This window comes from Xiphophorus couchianus, chromosome 21, assembly GCF_001444195.1.
Source record: "Xiphophorus couchianus chromosome 21, X_couchianus-1.0, whole genome shotgun sequence".
Classification (NCBI taxonomy): Eukaryota; Metazoa; Chordata; class Actinopteri; order Cyprinodontiformes; family Poeciliidae; genus Xiphophorus; species Xiphophorus couchianus.
Window position 1 is genome coordinate 17,259,981 of NC_040248.1, and position 17,945 is coordinate 17,277,925.

The 17,945-nt window shown below is 40.5% G+C and overlaps 1 protein-coding gene across 2 annotated transcripts in view; it reads left to right on the forward strand.

The window, feature by feature from the left end:
* Positions 1–17,655, forward strand: part of mmp16a (matrix metallopeptidase 16a (membrane-inserted)) — an 82,556-nt gene extending 64,901 nt beyond the window's left edge. The window contains exons 8-11 of one of the 2 annotated variants that reach the window (XM_028005060.1): positions 6,645–6,783; positions 10,913–11,063; positions 11,283–11,398; positions 15,308–17,655. In XM_028005060.1, coding sequence (XP_027860861.1) covers positions 6,645–6,783; positions 10,913–11,063; positions 11,283–11,398; positions 15,308–15,642 — 741 coding nt within the window. In that variant the 3' untranslated portion in view covers positions 15,643–17,655. The remainder of the gene's footprint in view (positions 1–6,644; positions 6,784–10,912; positions 11,064–11,282; positions 11,399–15,307) is intronic. The other variant, XM_028005061.1, reaches the window with a different exon arrangement.
* The last annotated feature ends 290 nt before the right edge of the window (positions 17,656–17,945 follow it).

A 17,945-nucleotide genomic window follows, 5' to 3' on the forward strand; every position in this document is an offset into this window, starting at 1 on the left:
GCGTAGCAGAAGCAGCTCCGCATGCAGACGCAACACGAAGGTCATAAACGTTACTGCGATGGGCCTCAGTAGGCGATCAGGATAAGCAGCGACAGCATGGAAAGCTAAGGATTAGCTAAAAACGTACACACGCAAAATCCCTACCAAAGGTTGATCCTCTTGGTGTTAATTATGTCAGTATGTCTTGTCTTGATCTTGATCTTATCATTGATTTTCCAGGATAAGATCAACATATCCCAAGATTTTGTAAATACAGCCATGTGGAAATCGTTGCTTGCAAAACTTTTTCACAAATCACACAAACAGTCAAATTTGTGACACACCAATTTAAAAGTAGGGGAATTTATACATTGTTCAATTTTTCGGATTTGTATTTAGCCCCCATAAGTTCACATAATCACCCGATGTTATTGCCGATATGTCATGTATCTCTGTTTACAGTGCCAAATAGCCAGGCTCCCCAACATGTGGTTGTAACCTGACAAATAAGGGAAATATTTATAGTGTGCCAAAACACTCACAAGGTGTGTAATAAGTGTGTAGCTGGATGAAATGTGGGTCCAGCTCTTCCACCTAGTCGTGCTCAGGCCTAATTTACACGAGGCACGTTAATCTGAACCTACAGGCCGGCCGTCACGCCTGCGTGGGCGGTAGTTTTATGGTCGGCTATTTTTCTTTGGAGCAAGGCGACAAGGGGTCAGCGAAGGTTCACCGATGACGGTCTGGATTCGGCGTCTCTAGTTAATGTCCCATGAAAACTGCGGAGGCACCAGCTTTATCTCTTCAGCTATTCCCGTCCCCACTCCCAATGAACTCCCAAACCATATGGTATCCCAGCGGATTTAGGGGGGTAGGACACACTTTCATCCATATGCATGGATTCATACATGACCAGTTCTTTTCTTCTGCATTAATTGCAACCAAGCTCCCTGCAGCTGTTCCACAGATGTGCTGCACCGCCGTGCCACGCCGTCTGACTCCAACCAGACGCAAAAGTTTCCAGGACTCCATCAGGTTTTTTTTTTTTTTTTTTGCTGCTGTAAAACTTGGATGTAGAGTCTCAGACATTATTATTGAAGTTTGGATTTTGGGTTTATGGCTCACTGATATCTTGTCAGTTCGTAGAGCCAGAAAATCCATACGGGGGATTTGGAGATTTAGGTCAAACATTTGCTACAACATACTTTCCTCTAAGCTTTAATATTTTCTTGATGGAACAAAAAGCCGACAAGATGAATGGAACCTAGCAGAAAGTGACATTGCTCCGATACATTACAGTACTTATTGATTTTGTTATATTCTCAAATGTAATTATTTATCAAAAATGATGGTTGACAGCTTCTCATGTTTTGCCCTATTAATCTTTGCTCTCAATAATCAACAGATTATCGTTTGGTAATAAACACAAGTTTATCTTGTCAAATATGGCTAAACATAAAAATGCAAATGTGCCAGTACTTTGCTTCCATGGGTCATCACACATATTTTGACCATTTTAATGATTTTATAATGAAATAAAATATTGTAAATTCTCCAAAGTGATACATAAAAATTATTTTAACATTTATTTTAAAATCAACCATTATCTCGTGCTATTTGATTACCGGTACATTAATCTATTTGCGCTACAAACCAAATGAACCAGCTGTTTTCTTTTTATGTTATTATGGAAATATTTCCCAAATAACATTTGGAGATACACAACTTTGAAATAAGTAGTGATGTAACACTCAGGCTTTCATAGACTGATATTGATTTCCATTTCCAATTTTGCCCAGTTATTGTTTTTTAAGGACTTCAACACAAACATGCCACCCAATATTGTAAACTTAGCTTTTTTAACATTTAAATGTGTCAGAAGTTCCTCAATAGAGGTAGTAGTTCTTAGTAGAACACAAAATGACAGAATTATCACCAAAGTATATGTCCTAAAAATGTTACTAAATCTGTAAACTATCATGTTATCTATTAATTATTCAAACGATTATTTGGGTAATTGAATAAAAATGGTCCCTTTCTGTAGTAGGTACTAATGCTAGTGAAAGAAATATTTGGAAGAGAAATTGCTAATACAAACAATTCAGTTCCTTCTTTTAATAAGATTTTATTGCTAAAAATGCATAAACGATTCAACCATCACTTCCAGTCTCAAGTTTAAAGTATGACATTTTTTTTTTTTTAATAAAATAGGTCTATTTTTTTTCTGACACCAGTACTGGTCTTGATCAGCAAGTACATGTAATGTTAGCCAAAATGTAATTTCTTGACAAAATGTATAATATGCCAAATTTCCTGCCGATAAGGGGATGTTGATTATATTCCAACATATAACCACATATTGGGATGTGGTTATATTAAAAAGAAAGCAAAGGAAATAAAATCTACAGGTTCAGTAGCTTATAGATACAGTAGCTTTTGTAATATTCATCCATCGATGCATGTTGTAATAACCTTAGGCTGCTGTTGCTTCTTACACAAACCAGTAGAGATTAAGTTGTGGTTGCACTCAGTGACCCAGATCTCAATCAAGCATAAAATCTCTTAAATGAGACCCGTAGACTAGATCAGGACATACATTATATATTCTCAGCCGTCATTTATAAGGACAATTATAGAGCAGGGGATTGTGGGAGGCCAGGGGGTTCCCTTGCAGCTTAGGATTGGTGATGTCTGAGACATGCTCTGACTCCCACGTCCAATAATGAGAACACAGTAGCCACGTCTTTGTAGTGTTTTCCTCTTTTCCCGGCTCTGCAAAGACGGAGATGGAAAGCCACGAAATAGGAAGTCATCCAATTAGGGTTTTTTTGAAACAGTATCTATAACATGTATGCCCCAGCTTCATTATCAACAATCTAAAAGTGTAGCTGTTTCTGATTAAGGTGTGACAACTTAGACCCAGATACTTTTACAGGTTTGGTTAGAGTCTAAATAGAAAGGACATTAGATGTAACGAAGCTTTCATTGCTGAAAGCTTCATAGGAATTCATGGCCAGTAGGTGAGTTACTCATTTGCGTTATTATTTGTACTTTATTGAAAATATAATTTTCTATCCTTCCATGGTTTATCATCTAATATTAACAAGCCAGGCCTTAAGCAGACTTATTACTACAGAAAGAGCATCAGAAAATGTAGATCCTTATCTCTGAAATTTTCAAAAGTCTGCCAATTGTATGTTACATAAGATGAAAGCTCAAAAAGATAAAACAGAGCAAAACTGGTCATTGCCTTCCTGTCTGGGAGTTCTCCCATTGAGCTAAGTAGCTCCATTTTACCCAGCCAATCAGTGAACAGAACAAGTTGTAAACGACAATGTTGATTTTCTGTGCTGTTCTTGAATTGTTGTCTGCCTGTACTTTTAGCAATGACCTCGCAGGAAGTGAACAACGTTATTCAGTCCACGTCTGCCACGCTTCCAAGCATTGAATTAACATCAACAGCCATCTCAATTGGCTCGGCAATTCTCTCTTCGCAGTACAGATGGTCACAGTGTTCATAGCATCGAACGGGACCATTACATACAGTACAGACCAAAAGTTTGGACACAACTGTGTGTCCAAACTTTTGGTCTGTACTCAGTTCAGACCAAAAGTTTGGACACACCTTCTCATTGAATTCAATTCTGTACTTCACAGACGAACATTAGCGATTGGGTAAAATTTAAAACTTCAACACACTCTCAATAGCCTTGTAAAAAAAAACAAAGTGTAGTTTTACCAGGCTATGAATTTGCTGTAGTTGTTACAACCTTCCCGTTATCAGCTAAAACATTTGCTCTCTCTCATCCTCCAGCTGGTAGCATCAGTCACAGCCAGTGCAGTTACCATTTGACATTTCAGTACATCTTCAGTTGATTTGGGTCAAAAAAGGTGGTAGATATATTATCCTTGGTTTAAAATTTTATCTTCATCTGTTTGAATTGTTTTTTTAAGCATTTATGTTGTGCTGAAGGACAAAGCAGCATTAAACCGTTATAGTTCTGACACAACGGTGAATGACGTTTTCACTTCTTTCCTCAGACACATTCATGCCAGGCGAGGACGCACGCTGGGATCGATTTCAATGGTGGTCGTAACGGGGCTTTATGTCACTGTTACGGCTTCTAAGCACAGCTCTGGTAATCAGAAATGCGCTGCACCTCATTTTGTGCAATAATGCGCTGTGCTGTATTGATTTTGGCTTTACAAAGCGCTGAAGTCATCTGCAGTCTGATAACGCTTTTTGCAGTTTGTGTAGATTTTTTTCCTTGTTGGCGGATATAGTTAATTTATCTCACTGATCAGTGCAGAATTCAAAGCCTGATAGAGAACATGTGGTAATCTAGCCCAGGTGAAAGCACTTTCACAAAACATAGACGAACCTAAAGCTGAAATTTCCTGATTATTTTTCAAATAATCGCAAAGCGCCTGCAGAAACCTTTCTGCAAGGGATGTCTGCTTGCTCGAGCTTTATTTTCAGAGAGGGAGTGTGCCCTTTCTACAGTCAGAAGCATTCAAAGGGGTTAGATTTCTCAGTTTGAACTGTTTTCAATTACCGGGCAAACCTCGCACAGAGGAAAAATGCTGCACTGTTAAAAATCTATGGAGGCAGCAGGCATAGCAAGGGGGAGATAGGCGGAATCGAGAGACAAAGGGGAAATGAAAAGGAAAAAGGAGACAGAGTCTAGGGAGAGTGCAGTCCCAGTGAAACAATTGGATTAGACGATGAGAGAAAGAGAGCGGGGCAAGGCGCGTTTCATGAATAGTCAGTTCAGCTTTGACTGTGAAAGAGGCAGGCTGCGAGGATGAGTCGTCTCCTCTCCCTCGCTGCGTCTCTCGGCATGTACGAGGTCAGGCTGCTGGGGCCGAGCGCGGAGCACGTTCAATTGGCCGTTCATCGCCAAAGGGGTGGGACATCTCGCCGGGCTCTAATAGCTTTCGCAGCTGGGTCTCCCCCGGCGCCCTCTGTCATCAAGTTTCGCCCAACATCAAAAGGACACACCTTCCACTTGGCTACTCATGTCCCCCTGCCGCCCCCAGAGGAAATCAGACCCTCATAAAGGCCCCGGCTATCGTTTCGCCCCCAGATACATGATGGTTTTCCCAGTGTGTTCTTCAACGTCTGCGTGTGTAAAGGAGGCATTCCCAGGAAACCTGAGGAAGTGTGTCTTTTGAGGCATAACAGCTGTCAAAGCAGGCAAGCCAGAGTTGATCAGTGACAGCAGGTTCTGTTGTTTAAGCAGTGCAAAGCAAAGGATTCAGCGCCAAATAGGTTACAAAGCTCCTGTTTTTTGAGTTATTCTTGCATCACAGTAGTGTGGACAGTGAAATCAAGAATCTGTAACAGAAACTGGATTAATAATTGATTTTTCTATATTTCTCAGATGAAATTCAGCATGCCAACTTCACATGCATGAGTTTTTAGTGACAGTTCAAGTATAAGAAAGTAAAACCTGGTCGCAGCTGAGAGGCAGTGAATATTTTTATAGTTTATTGTGGTGCAAGCATTAAAATCGCTATTTTATTTTCAAAGTAAAGTAGGTATAGTTGCTGTGTTAGCTGTAAATATTGACCACAAATGTGGAGGCAGGTGCTTTAAAATTAACATATCGTGTCTGTGTTTGAAGCTCCTATTTTGAAATAAAGGAGTTGTTTGATGAAGCAGGCATGTAAAATTAGCAGGTTGACTGACCAAGAAGTGGTTGTGAAAGGCCTAAGAAGAGGCCTTTATTCTCAGCATAGCCAGCAGAAAAAAGAAACAGTAACCATTTAATAGTATGACTGTAAAACTGTGACTGGCTAACCGTTACCACTAAAGATGCTAAAGTTAGCAGCCTGCTAACTTGCCTCTTATTGGTGAAAGCAATTTTTCTTAAAGAATCTGAACCGCAGCTGTATATCTGTAGTTCAAGTATTGAATGATGCAAACGCATGCTAAAAATGTATGTTAAAACTGGATCTGATTGATTCTTCAGCTAGTGCGGTTCATGTTCACACCACAATGTGTGAAATGGAGCCAACCCTTTAAGAAAACCTGTTCACCTCCTCGCCAGTGGTGGTGCTACACCAAGAACCACTGAAGGAAACAGCATGTAAACCTCAGAAGAAGACATGAGTGCAACATTGTTTTTCACAAAATGTAAACAAAGATGGAGTTGTGTCTGACATTAGCGGCTGTAGGATTTCTCTTTTGTCTTTGGCAAAACACCATGAGTGATTTTTCTCGTTAGTTCTAGACTCTCGTGTTTGTTTTGGTTGTATTTACCCAGAATGCCCTATGCTATACTTTGCTTCCTGCTTTTGGTTGGAACCACACCAGAACTCGCTTTAATCCAACCAACACCTAAGTTTTTAGTAAGACCAGAGTTTGCATCAGATTTTGTTTGTGCATTCCCACTTCCCCCAAGTGGACTAAAAAGAGCTTGTGTGAATCCACGCCTAGATAAGTGTCTCATGTAGAAAAATGAGCCAAAAATATCCACAAAACTACCAGCTTAGGGAGTCTTAAAGTCTTAAAGATATGATGTATTGCCTTTTGCTAAACGCGCAGAAAAACAAAGAACCTTAGTCATGCAATTGTTACCTTTCCTACCTTTGAATATAAAGACAGTATTCCTAAAAATATCACTCTAATACTCTAACGACATCTTCTTCTTCCATCTCAGGACCACTGGGTTTGGCGGATGAGAGACAACTCTGTATTGCCAGGATTCCCCATGCTCATCAGCGTGTTCTGGAAGGGGCTGCCATCAAAGATAGACGCCGTCTACGAGAACAGCGAGGGCAAGTTCGTCTTTTTCAAAGGTGAGGCATCGTTCACTCTCCAGCACCACTCATCTCTGCCTTCATCATGTAGCTCCTCACTGCTCCTCTCCCGTGGGGAGCCTTTCTCAGAAAGCTTTGATCCTAAATGTCGACGCAAATATTGTGTCTGTGTAATCCTGGTTTATGAGATCTCTCTTGTGTGTCGTTTAGCAACAGCGAGCTTTACCTCAAGATCTGTTTACATGGGAGTGTTGTGTTCATTTTCTTTTGCTCTAAGCTCGTACACCCCTTTCTTCCGATATTCTGCAAGAATTTTCTATGAGCGCTTACATTTGCAAGAAGAAAGACGTTTTTATCCGCTCTCTCAAATCGCTACAAGATTTTATTGTAAATCTGGGGAAGATTAAAAGATCGTTTAGCTTAGTTGGAATATTCCAACATAACCCTACACATCTGATTGTAAATAATGCATATGCTCTGGTGTTGCTTGTGGAAATAAACTGTATATTTAGTAAAAATCATCAACCGTAGCTAAAAATCCCCCCGTTTGGATTGCTTTAGGAAATCGCTGTTGATTCCAAGAATCTTTACTGCAAGCTACGTTTTAATGATGTATGATTTGAGTGGGGTTTTTTTGTGCTTGTGTGATTTTTTTTTAACATATTTAAATGTAGACCAAGCAGTAAAAGAGCTTTGAAGCCAATTATGTCAAGAGCCTAGACGACACTTGAAAGATACGTCAAACAAACTTGGCAGTCTGTGTATTTGCACACACTTCACAGAAGAAGATACGAAGGATAAAAAGAAAGAAAAAAAGAAGGGTGGTGGTGTGATGCAAGGAGATGCAGACAAGCCATTAAAGTTTGCTGGGATGAAAACTACAAATCCTCTCTCGGCGGAATTTCTATTTTCAATCCCAAACAATTCCTGGAAATGCAAGACTACGGCTCACGCGTGTGCTACAATCCCTGCAACGTGGACTTCACTGCCTTTTCCTTCACTCTGCGCACTGCCTGACTGGATGGATTTAGTAAATACAAATTAACAGTATGCCATTTCTCATTCGAAGTCATGCAACACACAATCTTATTCTGTCCACATTTTGGAGAATTCAGAAAGAAAAAGGTCAAATGCAGCTCTTAAGTCTCATAAATTCTCCCCAAAAACCCAGACATTAATGGGGTCATTGAAGTCTGGGTTTCACTGAGGTCCTGGATGTCTTTGTGCATTAAAAGCATCCCAGTTAACACCACTGGTCTAAACCTAGAAACAGCATGTGTTGCTCTTTGCTACAGGGAAATGCTCTGCCATTTGTTTAGTCATTGCTTCCCTGTTTCTATTTTTCTTTTCTGTTGTACTTGATGTAATACAGTAGAAACAGGCCTTGCATAAGTGTGCCTTTGCATACATATGCATCTTGCTTTTGTAGCAGGTACGTCTTGGTCATTGTCTAATTCAGGTTGCCATGGATTTTCTGGACACATTGAAAGACGCTGCAGAATAAGCATAAAAATCCTGAGCTATGTAGTACATTTATGTGACACTGCTGAAGAATCATGACAAGTGCTATAACAATAACCCAAATATACTACCTTACAACTATGCAGGCAGATTTAGATATTCCTAAATTGATTGCAAAATAAGAAACAGTGTGACTGAGGGCTGAGGAAACATTGTCTAATCCCTCTTGTTACCAAACTTTAACACCCAAAGTTGGACTTTTCATTCCAACTTCTACAATTGATGAGATGAAGTTGTTTTATATAATTTATTTCTAACCTGCTGAAAAGAAATGTTGCATCTGTGACTTCCAAAAACTGCTATACAGCACACACATTACGTTATAAATCCCCCAAAGGGGAGAGAGAGAACACCATTGGACTTATTTACTCCCCTTCATGTCTACCAGGCCATATACCACTGTGAAATAGTTTGTATGAAATAAAATAAACACTGTGGCACATATTAGTCGCAAAGAACTTAGCATTTGTTCATGTTACTAAGGACAGAGGCACATGTTGTGATCATGACCAAGCTTTAGCTGGCTAATAATCGCTAGTAATAATCCTGAAAGCACAAAATCAGAACTAGTGCTTCCTCGGTTGTTTTTTTACTACTTCCTCTACTTTATTTCTTGTAAAGACTAAGATTGGAAACTGCTAAACTTTAGATAGCAGAAACATTCAGAGTACTCGTCCCGCTTACTTGCAGCCCCGTACAAACGACAGTTCTTTGCCTTTGGGATAAGAAGTGTTTTCTGATACGTCTTAGCTGCTGTTATTCAGCACTGTGTCGCATAGTGGTTGTGTTGGCAATGAAAACATGATAAGAAGGAGCTTCTTTTCTTACAGTAGAACAAAAATGTACGTCAGCTTCGGGAATTAAACTTTAGCCAAAAACATTTCTAAGACTAGAAAATAAAAGTCCATCCTATGTAAATATTGAACACAGTTTTGATATTGTGATACATTTTTTCCTTCCCCATATTTGACTTGACATCAATATTTCGGTAGGTTTGCCATACTCTTTCTATTTTTGCCTCAATTAAATAGTACATTGAGATTTTCCCCAGAAAGCATCCTTAAACTTCTCCAACTTCCTGTCTGCCCAGAGGTGATTGGTGAATAAATGTTTTATTATGTTTTCTTATAATAAACCCAATAAAACACGAAAGAACTTTGTGGTTGTAACATGGGACGATTCAAGGAGTGTTAATGACTTTGTAAGACATCTTCATTACGCATTACACTCTCCATTCAAAGCTAAGGTCGAGCAGGGGAAATTAGTCACTGGCCTGAGTCAACACAAACATCAAAGCAACCCTCACAACTTCGAAGACGAATCTCGACTGTACTGTGGCTGATTCAAGTCAGCTCCCATTTTTAAAAAATTACCAAAACTAAAGAGGAAACTCATATTTCACGTTGAATTTATTGAGAGAGAGAGAAAAAGAATCTGGCATGTTTTCAGGGGTGCTTGAATCAGCTTGAACTCATTGCTTTTGGGAGGTAGAGGGGGGAGACTCCATTAATCTCAGGGTGTGGTGTGTTAGTGTCAGGGGAAGCGTGACCCACAATAAGCGTCAAACTGTATGAGAAAAACATGAAATGACAGGAATTTCCTTTCCAATAGGAGTCTATTCTTCCCCGTTAATATTCAAGCAACACCCTGTCCTACATCTCCTTCCATTTAAACCCTCTAAGTGCCAATTCAGTTTTTCCAGGATTAATCCACATTTTTGTAGTCTTTATAACAGTGAAAAGTTCTGAATAGCAGGATTTTGCCTGACTTTCTGCATGTCTAAGTAAAGGTGCTCAGGCCATTTTAATGCTGAGCTTGCAAGAGTTTAGGATGTCCACTAATCTCACTCAGTTACTGGTGTTTATTTAGAAACTAGCAAGGGATAAAGGTGCAATAACCTCAGTTTTCACACTCCTATTTTTCTTCTGAACACACATTTCTGTTTTCTTTGGCTTAGACGTGTTATGCCTTGAAATATTAATCAAACTGTAAAAACCACAAACAACCGCTGAGCTGTCGGAACGTGTGCGCTTCAACCTAATTACTCCTCAAGAAGCAGGGTGAAGTGATAAAACGTGGAGGGGGGAAAAAATACAAAAACATTCCATTTGGACTTCTCTTGACCTGAGATGAAACAAAACTGTGAGGAGAAAGACCAATAGAAGTGTAAAGGTTTTCGATATTATCACATTTTTACTCCCAGTGTTGACAGGAATGTGCTTTTCTTTTTCTCTGGGAACGTCCACCTCCCCCCACTAGAGCCTCTTCCCGGCCCGGCCTTCAACTCCTCCAGTGATACAGAAATGCATTTCCTGGGGTCACACTGTGTCAAAAATGTGCTGCTTAACCCAATTACTTAACAGGAAGAAGGGCAAAGTGTGGTGGAAAAAGGCGTTCGACCAACAGGGATGACAGCGTACTTCATAGGATAGTGAAAGCAAAGCAATTTTACTCATTATTCACATTCTTTTGTGTATAATCCAGAGTAGCACCTGTTATAGATCGGGTAAAAGTCCAGATCCAAAAGAGTAACTCAAAGCAGCAGATTATTCCCTAACGTTTGCTATTAGCTTTTGGCTAATGTTTTGCTGCTGCCCGTCCGCCTCTTTTTAATTATTCATTCCTTCTGTTTGTTCCTGATACGCAGGAAAGCAATTCTGGGTATACAAGGACACGAAGTTGGAGCCTGACTACCCAAGGGACATCACCCAGTTTAGCCACGGCATGCCGTCCCAGAGCATCGAGGCGGCCGTGTGGTGGGAGGACGTGGCCAAGACCTATTTCTTCAAAGGAGACAGGTGAGGAACGATGGAGAAAGCAGAAAAAAAAAGATCAAGAATAGATGTGTTTGTAAAGACGGAGAATATTCAAAACTGGCTTTGAAATGCATTCGGGTGGAATAACTCCTTAACCCAACATGTGTTGGGACAATATTCCACCATCTGTTGTCAGTTTAAACTGTATATTTGCCAGCTTGTGCTTTGTCCTCCTGTGGCTCATCATTTGTTTCTGTTTAGGTACTGGCGCTACAACGAGGAGAAGAGAACCATGGACCCTGGCTATCCAAAGCCCATCTCAGTGTGGAAGGGGGTCCCCGCTTCACCACAGGGGGCCTTCGTCGACAAAGCCCATGGTACGATCTCTGTCATGCCTAATACGGTTCGGTAGCAATAACAATACCAGTCATGTGCCAGGCGGCATCGATTCTGGCTGATCGCCGGCACATGCTGCATGGGAGCTAAACCAGGCTAGGATTGATTGAAATTTGCCCCAGTTACCCGCTGATTTTTAGCTGGTGGCACACTTCCATGTAACATCAGTAGAGCGAGACAGTGTTTGCACATGGCAAACAGTTTAACATAACTTTATCGCACAAAAAGCCTGCCTTTGTTTGTTGATGGCGTCAAAGGGAAATCGTTTCATAATCGGCCCATACTGCAGCGAGACCCAGTTGGAGTAGAGCTATGGAAAGTAGAAAGGACAAGATCCCCGCTGGGCACTGGTTTGAGCCACCTGGCCCTCTTCAGCGGTGTGGAGGTGGAATGTCTGAACTCTCACTGAGCTCACCTCTAGGCCCGTAAAATAACCTTAGGAAAAGAGGAAATCTTTTGCTGTAGATATTATGCCAGGTGGGTTTGGTGTGTGGCGTTGGCAGCGGCACAGTTGGAAAAAGCAGAGCAGGTGGTGTTGAAACCTCGGTCCATCTGCGGCGAGGATCTGCCGCCAGATCTTTGGCCGTGTGTGTGTCCTAGCGAGGTCATGTAGCAGGTATCTATCGGAGTGTGAAGGGTGGATTTGTATCCAGCAGACATATCCGTGCGCGCGTTTTTGCTCGCCTTTGTGCCGACGTGCGTTTATTAGCCCGTCTGGCTGATTGTGGATACCGTGTGTCAAGGATCACGTTGACGCAGTTGACCCAAATAGGCATAATGTCTATCCTGGAGCCATTGATAACATGAGTGAGGCAGCAGGCTTTCAGGGCTTGAGGTCATTATTAACCTAGCTATATTCCACAGATTACATCTTGCATGAATACCAAACAGCATTCATGTGAGATGCACTTGTGCAGTCCTTGGTAGCTACTGTCCTAGAACAAAGTGATTTTATTTTATTTTATTTTTTTAGAAAAAAATTTAATCATCATTTTTTTGTAAACAGAGATAATTTCACAAATGGAAAACTGGCAGTTCTGTCAGGGAATCTGTCAATACCTTGCAGTTTTTATGTTTGACTAACTCAAAGATGGACCTAATGATAAAACACTGAAATTCTCAGTTAATGGGATTTCATGAATAAAATAATGGCTTCATAAATATTTTAAAGACCTTCTGTTCAGTGTAGAGATATTGAGTTTAGGTATTTTTAGACCCAATTTTTAAAAAATGAAATGAAAGCTTAGCACCACCAGGAAGCTACGTTGTTAATTGTAATAATTTTAGTGACAAATGGATAGCCAAGTATGGTATTCTCAAAGTGTTTTCAAACTTTTTGCATCTAAGCTGTAAGATTTTCACCGAAGGAACAAATGTTCCCCGGATCTCAAACTGTGTCAAAAAAATCTTTGTTGAATGTAGAATTATTGAGCACAGATTTTACCAGTCTCTTATTTTTTTTAGATTTTTAGGTAGAGGCCACCAAATTCCTGAACATATCAGAAAGAATGAAACCCTTTAGTTATAGGAAGCTGTGAAGCAAAACGTTAGCATTGTTAGCGGCTATTAGCTAGCTAGTCAAGATTTACTCAAAGTGCTTATCTGTCATTTTGGCAATACTTCAATTTTATACTGAGAACCCACTCTTGTAAAAATCAGTCCCTTGTTCTGTGCTTTGCTTCGTACAGAGGGTCTGGACTCTTGCGTATTGAGAAATGACTACACGCTGGAAGCGTGGACTCGGCATTGCTAACTTTTGGCCTTGAAGTCAGACTGTAATCCACCAGTTTGATGGTATGAAGCTTGGTGTGTTATAAACAACCATCCAACAACCAGCGCTGAACCAAACGAGTCATCTGTATTTGAAAGTGTGGCCAACATGGACTGAATGTCTTTGTTTACTTTGCCAAATTGCAACTCTATAGCCACAGAGAGATTACAAAATCAAAGTTATTGTTTACAACTCCTCCTTTTGTTTGCTAGTTGGCTCAAAATTGGGTTGAATTTCGGGCCAATTAGCTGAGCAGCTGTTTTGAAATTCAACCGGAAAAATCAAGCTCTATGGGAGAAATCCCAGACAGAGTATGGAAGGACAATGAGAGTTGGTGGAATTACAAAGAAGCGCTGAACCAAACGAGACGGCTGAGAACGCTAACTGAAACCGCTCTTCTTTTTGCTAGGCTAGTTATTTACTAAGCTAGCTGCTTACTGTTGTTCTGTGCTTGATGTTTGGTTTGGTAAAAATGTACTTTATGTCTACCGTGTGTGCCAGACAATGACTGTCAGAGGTTGATTTGTGAAAACTTTGGAGCTTCAGTTCCACTCAGGAAGTTTCAGCAGTTCAGTGGAAGTTTTATCAGCGTTACCGTGGTTAGCCTTGAATGTCAGACAGGCATTGTGCTGGTTAAATAAGACATGTTTGATGTTATCAAATGATGATATCTCCAGCTCTTTCTCGTCTTTGCGCGTTTGATCATTTTTGTCTCGCTCCGAAATCAATCTTTAAAAGACTCACTCCATGCTTCACCAGGAACATCTCCATCTAACAAGCGATTAAATAAGCCCAGGCCCTTCCTTGCCTGAAATTTAGGCCATTTCTCCCCTCATCTTCCCCAAGAAATTGTGTGCATGAATAATAAATGGCCAAGCAAAAAGTGTAAAGGAGGCCAGAGAGAACGGGGAGAACTTCAAGTTTCAGCCATGCTTTTGGACTCAGCTTTAATAAACAACAAACAAGCATTTTAGAGACTTAATTCAGTGTCAGCCCAAAACCCAGAACCTTTCATCAAATGTTGATACGTAACAGTAGTGATGTTGAAGTCTTGAAATTTTCAACTGTAGATTATGCATTTTTTTTTGATCACCAAAGGTAAAAAAGTAACATTTTATGCTGTGTTATGTGTTTCTTCCTGACGGTTCTGGCTTCAGCTTGACTATGTATTAGCATTTATGACCAAAATAATTAATCCTGAGGGACAGTAAGGACTGCTTTACAAAGCAGGAGGGCACAATGTGTTGGAAACTGTTTTAGCCGTTTGCTTTGTCAAGTTGACCTTGGTTATAATATATATATACAGAGAGAGAGGTAAGGCTAAAGATCCACCGATCAGTTTTTTGGAAAGCTTGCATTTCTATTGCAATTTTAGCCGATTCTGGTTTCTGTTGAAGAATTGTTTTTTCAATCCTCCCTGCTGTGAGCGGTCATCTATTGTTAATAATGCTACCAGAGGCGACATCTCTCCACTGCGAGAGAGAGCAGTCAAATTTAACACAAAACCAAGGACACTGGAGCGTTGACATTTTAAATTGTGTTTAGCATCCTACATTACAGATAATAGATCATTACAAGGCTGCCAACATTTGTGAAATATAGCATGTTGACACACAAAGGGTGTTACGGAGTAACTTCTCGCCTTCTTGCTTCAAGTCTTGCTCTCTTTCACTCTCTAATTAACTGCACATATAAAGACAGTTTCACTTTAAATTGCTAGCTACATCTTATTTTTTTCTTAAAGTTCATAAATGTCCATATCTAAATCTGAGTGTACTTCCTACAGTAATAAACTCCATACTGAAGAGTGTTTTTTTTTCTTTCTTCCTCCACCTGGAGGCATGTAAACATGATATGTTCACAGATCAGGAAAACAATCCGATTTTTGATATCAGAATAGTCACTCGATTTCAAATATGCAATCTGTGACCTTTTAGTGAATCCATTTGAGTTTTTCCTACATCAAGCATGTAGTGTCAGCCATATTGTCTGTCTGTTGAGATGTTTTTGAAGAAGCAACAAGTTATGCATATCAGATTGATTTATTGGTGACTTGGTACTCATGTTTTTTGTGTATATAGATATGGTTTTTTATTTTTTTTAATTCTTTCCCCGTCAGGTTTCACCTACTTCTATAAAGGAAAGGAGTACTGGAAGTTCAACAACCAGTTGCTGCGGGTGGAGCCGGGATACCCGCGCTCATTCGTCAAGGACTTCATGGGCTGCGACCGGATGCCCAGGGACCCCGGGCGCCAGCCGGCCGACGACGGCAACTCGGACGTGGTGATCGAGCTGGACAACGAGGCCAGCACGGTGAAGGCCATAGCCATCGTCATCCCGTGCGTGCTCGCGCTGTGCCTGCTGGTGCTGGTCTACACTGTGGTGCAGTTCAAAAGGAAGGGCACGCCGCGCCACATACTGTACTGCAAACGCTCCATGCAGGAATGGGTCTGAGCCGCCGAGAGAGACTATAGGGAGCCGGGGGCGGGCGAGGTGATGAGACGCTTGGCGGGAGGAAAAAAAACAAACAAAAAAAAAACAACAACAAAAAATAAAAACAACGGAAACAGGACAACAGCCGTCACTTTTCCAAAAAGGAGGACAGCTGACTCTGGAGCGCTTTATTACAAACCACAGCCATGCCTCCCTCCGTCTCTCTGGCGATCTGATTCTTTTGTTCAGACCTGCGGAAACAGCCAAGACATTCTGACTGCGATTCAGGAGATCCCAGAACCTAACGCTGACTTTGTTAGCCCCCGGCCTTTTTAACAACACGGGGAGCGGGAGAGGGATCTTTGCCAGAACAGACCTTTGGTCCTCAGACTTAAAAAAAAACAAACAAACAAGAAAACGCTAGAGGGTCAGCATCACTTTGTATTTCTGAAACTTGACTTCCTGCCCCGTCCCTTTTTGTTTAATTTTGCTGACCTCTCTGCTTTCAGGCAGATGGAGGACTTTTACGGCGGGACACTGCATCGTCATCTCTCATATCGAGTTGTTGGGGGAAAAAACAGCTATTTTTTATTCTCATGATGGCCCACTCAAATCATCCCCCCTTCAAGGACTTTATCACCTTATTACCAATCATCAAACGCCTTGCTTTGTTTCCGTTTCTTAATTTGTAATTGAAGGAAAATAGATTTAATCCAAGAATGAAAGTCCTCAGCTGTCCCTTTAACAAACTCCTGAGACCAGACTAAACCAAAACAAGTTAATTTCTTTCCAAAGAGGATCACATTTTTATTATTGTAATTTTTTGGTTTTGTTTTTATTTTACTTTTTTTCGTTCTCATTTCCCTTCTCTGGATCCTTGCAGCGATTGAGAGTCAGGGAGCTCTGACTGTTTTGAGACACAGGGGCCAAATTACTCTGCAATATTTTAACTCGCCTTAAATATAAAGCATACAACTTGTGCTTGGTTTTACTGTTCCTTGGTTTTTATCTGTTTTTTTCCTCTTCTTTTATTTGTATATTGCTTTTATTTTGCTTTTTTTTTTGGTTTGTTTCTTTGTAAAGAAGCTGAAATAAGTGCTTCTCGTGATTGGTATTTTCTGGATTTTATTACACTACGCAGGATAATCGGCACTGGTTTGCTGAGCTATTCTGTACTACAATATACAGTAGGTTCACCCTGTATTGCAAGTAATGTATTGTTGGAAGGTTATGGAGTAAAGCCACTATTTCTGTGTGTTAAGATATTTGTTACTGTTTTTGTTTTTTTGTTTTTTTTGTTTTTTTCCATATGACAAAAACAGGCTGAACGGCAGCCTCCGTCTCACTGAATTTGTCCCTTTCAGTTCGATGAAGTGTTTCTTTCTCAGTGGTTGTTCTGTGAGGTCATGTGCGAACAGAAAACACACACACACACACACAAAAGAAACAAAAAAAAATTCTAAAAAAGTTGACTGCCTTGTTTTACGAGAGCTCAGAGTTCCCAGAATGCTTTTTTTTTTGTCTCGTAGCGTAGGGCCCCGCGAAGCGAGACAAGTCGAGATCAGTGCCTGTGTCAACGTGCATGCAAGCATTTACTGTACAAACGGCCGGTTCTGCTCCGTGTGGCTTCAGAACCCGTCGTCTTTGAAGGAACTTTTTCTCTTGAAAATGCTGTTATTTTTGTACCTTTTCAGTGTGTCCCAATTCCCATGCCTACCCCCTTTTCTAGGTACAATGAGATATATATTAAAAAAAAAAATTGAAAAAAAAATATTCAAGTGGTACCTTTTGGGATATAATCAGGAAATCGGATGATCGGCAAGTCGAATTGGCCTCGGTAGTCGGCGAGCAGTCTTTGAATGTGTGTCCATCTTCATGCTCACATTCTGTTCTTTTTTTTTCTCTTGTTTTTTCCTTAGTTTTTTTTATGGTCCAGTTGGATGTCTCACAACGGTTTCTTTGTGTAAGACTGTGGGACATCTCGAAAAAAAGAAATCATGTTCTGACTGAATGAATAAACTGATCAATATATGATGAAAACGTGCCTCCAATCTCACCGTTTGTGCAGCAGGAGGGCAGCTGAGTAATCTGTGTTTATGATAGGAGACCTGTTCATGTAGAGGAATGCACCGATCGCTCGGAATCGGACGATTTCCAGCTTGATTAGCTCGACCTGCTACAAGGGTCATCCGGAAGTCAAAACTCTGATTAGATTCCCTTCAGAAGTTACCCAATTATAAAATACAATGCATCTGTGTCTATTTAATACTTCGAGGTTGGAGGATCAGTATCATGATGACCAAGAGAAAATACAGCAGAAAAAT